Source organism: Triticum aestivum, chromosome 2D (assembly GCF_018294505.1).
Source record: "Triticum aestivum cultivar Chinese Spring chromosome 2D, IWGSC CS RefSeq v2.1, whole genome shotgun sequence".
Lineage (NCBI taxonomy): Eukaryota > Viridiplantae > Streptophyta > Magnoliopsida > Poales > Poaceae > Triticum > Triticum aestivum.
Genome location: NC_057799.1, coordinates 411,518,206 through 411,525,103, shown reverse-complemented (window position 1 = coordinate 411,525,103; position 6,898 = coordinate 411,518,206). Strand labels below are relative to the sequence as shown.

At 43.1% G+C, this 6,898-nt stretch overlaps 1 protein-coding gene across 2 annotated transcripts in view; it reads right to left on the bottom strand.

Moving 5' to 3' along the window:
- The window catches only part of LOC123053487 (short integuments 2, mitochondrial), a 14,634-nt gene extending 8,438 nt beyond the window's left edge, over positions 1-6,196 (bottom strand). Inside the window, exons 1-7 of one of the 2 annotated variants that reach the window (XM_044476962.1) lie at positions 5,883-6,196; positions 5,338-5,442; positions 5,099-5,176; positions 4,345-4,486; positions 3,608-3,678; positions 1,470-1,566; positions 1,077-1,288 (exon numbers count right to left, since the gene is read on the bottom strand). In XM_044476962.1, the coding sequence (XP_044332897.1) occupies positions 1,077-1,288; positions 1,470-1,566; positions 3,608-3,678; positions 4,345-4,486; positions 5,099-5,176; positions 5,338-5,442; positions 5,883-6,044 (867 nt within the window). In that variant the 5' untranslated portion in view covers positions 6,045-6,196. The remainder of the gene's footprint in view (positions 1-1,076; positions 1,289-1,469; positions 1,567-3,607; positions 3,679-4,344; positions 4,487-5,098; positions 5,177-5,337; positions 5,443-5,882) is intronic. The other variant, XM_044476963.1, reaches the window with a different exon arrangement.
- Positions 6,197-6,898: the final 702 nt, after the last annotated feature.

Here is a 6,898-nt window from a genome sequence, read left to right as displayed (position 1 = left end):
GGTGAGACGAGATCTGTTTTTTCCAGCTAAGAGCTGGAACCATGTAATTCCAAAGATTTGGAGGAATCGGTGGATTCCGGATCTTCTAGCTAGCATAGCCACAAAATATGCCAAAATACGCTGATAGTTTAATCTGCAGTGAATCAAAGATTGCGGCTTCAAAATTATCAACTTCTGCCATGGTACTATACTAGTTTGCACAGCAAAGTTCTCATTACTCCGAACAATTTTGCAAGACACTAGGCCAGGATACAGCAGTGTCAAATGACCGAAGCAATGAATTGTGGTACATAAAATGTCAACAGTCTAGCATTAATGTATAGTTTTAGAAAAGAATTCTATGGCAAAGAATTTATTTTGTGAATAAATTCACTATTGAACTTGTTGCCAGCAAAGCCACACAAAGTTGGCTGAAATCCAACTTTGCTACACACACTCGGAGCAAACCTCCAAGCTGATTGTTTAATTTGCAGAGTTCAAAACAGAGTATGACAGAAAATAAACTAAGAAAAAACTAGATGGATGTGTAATTTTTGTTAATGACCCAACTTTGCCTAATGCTAGCCCCAGCTAGCAGTGAATTGAAGAGTGTGACTTCGATATATCATGAATACAAAGTGAAGATAAATGTACACCTAGCAGGTTAGCGATATCAATCACCAGCACTTCACAATTACTTCGGGTAGCTCCAGGAGCTAAGAGCAGGAGCATACAGCCCAACAGAGAAATTAACAAAGAGGGTACCATCTTATGAAAAAAAAAACGAAACCATGACAAGCAACAAATAATGCAAGCTCACATCACATGTGAACCATAACCATTTCATGCTATTCCAGTGCATCTGATTTGAAAGACTTCAGGTGGTAGGATCCCACTGATTATAAATATCCTTACAGAGTTATTGTTATTTTCAAAATGATAATCCATGTGATCCTCAAACCCTCATATATCTAGTACATCCTAATGTCAGCTGATGGCACGCAAGAAAAGTTTGCACGATAGCACCTGGATATGGGTTTGGAGAGACATGACCCATAATTGGCTCATGCAGTGCATTTTCTGATAAGAGCCAGTACCTGAACATACAAGGCATCGGAATTGTTAAAACGCCGCCTCCTCCGCAGTGAACCACTAGACCCTTTTTCACAACTGTCATCTGGCTCTCCATCAAATTCTTCTCTTCTGTGAAGCAATCGTCCCCAGTGTAGAGGAGTTTTTCTAATATTAAGAAGAGATAATAAATATTTGGCTATGCGCTCCTCTCCAACCACCGAATCTTTGACAGCTCCTGCACATAAACAGAAAAGTACAATATTGCAATGTGGCAGTACAAGTATTGAAAATTCCAATATCAGAGGAGAGTAAAGCTAGTAAACATGATGATCATTACGAGTAAGGCATCCCAATAATCTTGCTTTTCAGATAATTTTTGGCACAGGGAAAAGAACAGCACAGAATAAAAATCTAACCTGTCAGAGCAAGCTTTAGACCTGTTTCCATGTCTGGAATGCTTGGCACTAGAACACCTGGTGTATCAAGCACGTAAATGCTCGGCTGGCTTGCAATCTATCCAAAAAACATCTTATTGTTAAATGTACTTATAATTAATCATAACAGAAGAGACCAAACAACAGGGCACTGTCCTAGAAATGGCCGTACTTCTACAAATGCACTCACTTGAATAAAGGCACACTGTCACAGCAGTTCATGTGTGGACAGTTGAAAAGTACTGAGCTGATTGTTTTCATGAAAGAGAATGGAGTCAGGGTTTAATTAATGAAATAAGTATGAGCCAAGTGCGATGACAGGGCCACATATGGCATATGCTGGGCTGGCATGGGCCAAGGGCATGTTTGGTTTGTAACCACACTTTGCCAAATGCTAGGCAGACAAGTTAGGCAAGTGTTTGGTTGCAGCCACTTCTCAGTCATTTGCTAGCCAGCTTTTGCCACAAGTGTGCTACCAATTTTGCTGCCACAAAAACTGTGGCTTGCCACACTTCTAACACAAAGTGAGGTATAGCGTGGAAGTCAATTAAACATGCCCTAACACTCCGTTTGGATGTAGATATTCACGTCTAGGAATTGATATTGGCATTTACCTTCCCGAATGTGGCTGTTTGGATGGTCTTGGCATTGACGCATCGAATCGCACCTCGATATCGAACCGTCCTCCGCAACACTAGCGCCACCCCGTCCCGAATTCGGACCTCCGCCCCTCTGATTTGGTTGATATTGCCTCGCTCCCGTGTACCCCTTCGACTTGGCCTGAAGAAAGAAAGGTCGCTCAGCCACCGGTCGACGCAACTCACGCGGAACAGGTGCTCGCATGCCGGCAGCCGTCGGCCCTTCTCCCCGACCTGCAGCACGGCCGAGCATATGGCGCACTGCTCCCACCCCTCATCTGCATCGGCCCTCTTGAACCCGAACGTAACTGGAGCCCTGCCGAGATCTGATTCTTAGCAATCCCGCCGCCACCTGTCACAGTGGTGGGCATGGTCGCCGTTGCAAGATGCCGACGGCAAGGGAGGTGAGGATGAGGAGTGGAACGGCTACGGCCAAGGCCGGGATCCCAGGAACGAGTAGAGGAGAAAGACGGAGACGGACAACCATATTCGTGACGGAGCGGCACACCTGTCAGGCTACTTAAGCTACTGTTCTCAATGGCGGCTGGCTAGAGGACGGCAGCGTGATTGCTTGGGCTCACGCAAGGACGCATGGATGGCTTCTTGTGCCCCTGCGACCCCCGCGCCTTTCTCCCATTGCTGCTGTGTGTCGCCGCTGCTGTCTTCATGGCCGGAGCTGCTTGTCTGACTTTGCTTGTCTCGTACAAATGAGGCAATTCAATGCTTTGACCATCCAAACAAGAATCAACATCGATCTTTCCTTGAATACCGAATGCCTAATGCATACACATCCAAACACCTGAATTCGGGTTGAATATCAATACCAATGTCCTGGTGATTTGATATTGAAGCCAATTCAATTCCATGGCTGTGAATATCTACATCCAAACGGAGCCTAAATGAATTGTACTAGGTTTTGGGTTGCATGCCCAAGTTGCCCATCGTATGGATATGTTTAAAATGTACATAGAACGAAGAGGATTGAGATCAAAGAAGTGAAGAAAGGCAATTCCTGGCATCTATTTCCTCGTGTGTCTTTGTTCTTATGCTCTACCCAAATCTTAGCTAAGATTGTGCATATGTGCCGTGAATAAGATCTTCTATTTGTGAGCTTCAAGGCACATAGGTAGCTAATTTAGTTGCCAGATGGAATTGCAAAGTAAGACTTGCCAATATATATAAACTAACTATTATTAAAAACTTGAAGTTAAAACATAGTTTGTAATTTTAGTAGGAAGAAGAGGGAAACAGATTCCACACTTCCAGCAGTTAGTCCATATCCATGGATTTGTGTGCCTATTTGCATTGAATACTCAGATATGACTCAACTGGGCAGTCATTCACGTGCATAATATAACTGACTGAGCAGTCAGGTTAACATGTGATATCTGTTGTTTTTCCTGGTATCTACTGCAATCATAATGAGCATCAGGAAAAAAGAAATTAACAAGTTTAGTTTTGTCATTGACCTTAGAGGCTCACCTTATATCCTGCAATGTCTTGTGTAACTCCAGGCAGAGGTCCAACTGTAGCCCGCTTGATCTTATCGTTCACTGGGAATAGTGCAACAAACATGGATAACCAAGGAAATAAACAATATCCCTCTTTATTGTAAAACTGACTCCTAATGCAACACCCACGTTAAGCCACATCACCCTAAAAGACAAGTCATTGGATTATACTATCGAGGATCAATCAAGTCCATTAAATCCTCACAAGTTCACAGTAAAGACCTACAAACAGTCTTGCCTTTTAGTTAAATAACACATCCCTTGATGAAACGGTATCTCTTTGTTAAAAGACATGACCCTTGGTGAAAAGATGTCTCTTCATGAAAAGACATGTCAGTTGGTGAAAAGACACCTCTTTGTGGAAAGACACGTCCCTTGGTGAAGTGATCTTTCTTCACGGAAAAACATATTAGAAAAAGAATGAAAAGAAACATAATATTTTTTAGATTAACACATTACAAAAATTCACTTTGTAACTTCCCAAAAGATGCCACCATTGAAACTGCCTTAGCCGTGCCAGAAAACTAATGTACCAAAGTTTAACATTTCAATTTGGTTATGCGCATCAACAACATTTGAGCTTTGCAACTCTATGCTTAAAATGCAAAATTTATATATAAATATTTCAAAATAAACTCACTAAAACAATCTAATAATACCTGCAGCAAAGCGTGGGCTTTACACTAGTTTCTGTTATGATAGTCATACCTGGAAATCTAGAATTGGCAATTCTATGAATGGAATTAATGAGCGCAGACTTTCCAACATTGGGGACTCCAACTACCATAACAAGAAGTGTGGGCTCTTTCAAGATTGCTTCCCTTAGTTTCAACTCCACAAGCCCAAGCAGCTATTAATTAAAAGAAGCAAACATTAGATGTGTTAAACCTACACTAAGGACTAAAAATGATAGAAAATCATCATCTACGCAAGGCAAAATTGAAAATCCAGCATGGTTAAAAACTTAAAATACTTACAGAGCCTAACGGAGGTTGAGTCAAATGAAACGATAAAGATATCAAGAATCCAGTTAATAAAATACAAGACGCAGTTCCATAAGTCTGAATCCTAGTACAAACCTAGTTCAAGTGATATTCCTATTGATCGGGGAGTTACTATGAATGTTCAGTCATCATGTGTCCTATTAAGTTAAGCCAGCTCATGTCCTAGTAGGTTAAGTTTAGAATTCTAGTAGATTCCGATTCCTTAGTAGTGGAAGGTTCTGTTAGTGAATGACCTTTACCAGCACAGAATATAGAATCTCAGCAAGTGGTCTAGGCGTCTAGCGGCCAGTTATCCCTACAAATTACAATTACTAATCAGGTAAATGAAACCCGCTATCAAAGTTGCAAAAAGTTTCAGAGCTTAACATCTGATTGATGCTTTCAGTATAATACAGAAGATATCCTGTGAGGTTTACACAAAGAAAAATGGATAAACATGACAGTAACAGTTAGCTAACCTGATTAATAGAGTTGCTGCTATGTGCATTTAATGAGATGCAATCTTGCTTACATGATTGAAAATGATCAACCCACATCTGCATATTGGTGTAAACATGATCTTGTGAGTATCAGCATCAGCACCAAATCTCATTGTGTATGATAACAGGATTAAATCTCAGTAAGAACCAGATGAATGTTTCAACAAGAGATAGTGCTTCCAGCCTGAGGAGGCTGACCAAACTAGATAGATGCTTACATTCATTATATTGGGATTCGCTAGATCTTTCTTGTTTAGAGCAAGGATACGCCTCTTAGCTGCAAGCACCGGCTGAAGGTCTTCGTTTGCTGAGGATAACGGAATCTGATCATAAGTTTCATCAGTTGCAAGAAAGTAATCTCAGAAGAATAGAAACATAAGAAGCAAACAAACACTCATGAAATAGGCAGTTAAAATGATGGCAATGCATGAAGCATATTTCGTCAACTTGTAGATGCTGCTACATTTTCTTTGGCGAGCATCTTGATTATTCATTCATATACTTATAATAACAAAGTAGGAACCTAAGGCTAAGAAGTGAGACCTTATGTTCAGTTTCAAAATGTGTTTCACGGAATAATGGTTCAAGTTGCACGCAAGAAAGACATACTAACAAAAATGGTATTGTAATAAGAAAGACATTTCATCGAACACCATGCGAGCACCGGGAACCTGCCACCCTGCCTCCCTTGTCAACAACGCGATACGTTTTCGAAACAGGATAGTGATGAGCAAAGGGAGGGGAGCGGGTGTGGGGGGCTTACGCGGGCGTCGCGGACCTCGATGACGAGGTCGGCAAGCTTGAGGCGGTCGCGGATGGCGCGTGAGGCGGCAGCCATGTGGCCGGGGAACCAGTTGATGGTTCCACCGCCGGCGTTGAAGGCCATCTCACTGGCGCGCTTTCCCGCCCGCGTCAGACCCCGCATCCTGGCGGTGGCGGCTCAACCCCGCGTCGGCGTCGGTGTCGACGGCGCTGCCCCTCCTAGGGACGCCGTGTCTTTCGCTGCAAAAAGCTTTACAAGTTAGGACTGCTGGCTGCTTTGTCAGTGCAGTGCTGGTTTTGTTTCGCGCAGTTTCGGCCGAAGCAAGCCCACTACATCTTGCACACTACTGCGAGATGTAGCTCTCGCTCGACTCTAAGTTTTTTTTAACACAGTACAAATGCAGATACTTACATACACGCACATACTTAATTATACGAAGGCACGTATCTATATCCTATCTTTATGAACACCTCTAAAATACTGAGTCGGCACATCAATTTAAGATTAACAAAATCGCCACATACTAACAAACTGCTGGAATCTCTCCACGCCAGCTACGAAACTAATTAACAACCTTCGGCCAGGCCACACTATTCGGCTGGCATTATCTCTCCTAGCTGATTACCCGGTCTACACCTGAGTCAAACTATCAGCTAGCTATGCAGCTGGGTCAAGCAACAGCACGCTCGTACGTGCATGCAATCTGATGGATGTCCACACATGCACGTATACTCGCCACGGACACGACATGCACGCACACACATGCGCCGGTCACCGGTGTGGCCTTGGCGATGGCATTTGCATGCGCGCGTTGCATGCGGCCGGCTAGCTAGGCAGTGCACACGTCCGAGCTGCAGCCAGCCAGGCATTGCACGTGCCCGATCAGTTCCAGTCGGCCTCGCTGCGGCCGAGCAGGTCCAGTCGGCTACGACGGAGCAATTTGATAAAATAGCACGTCTTTCCTTGCACCTTCATAAAATAGCACACTTTTCTTTTTGTTTGATTAAATGACACGC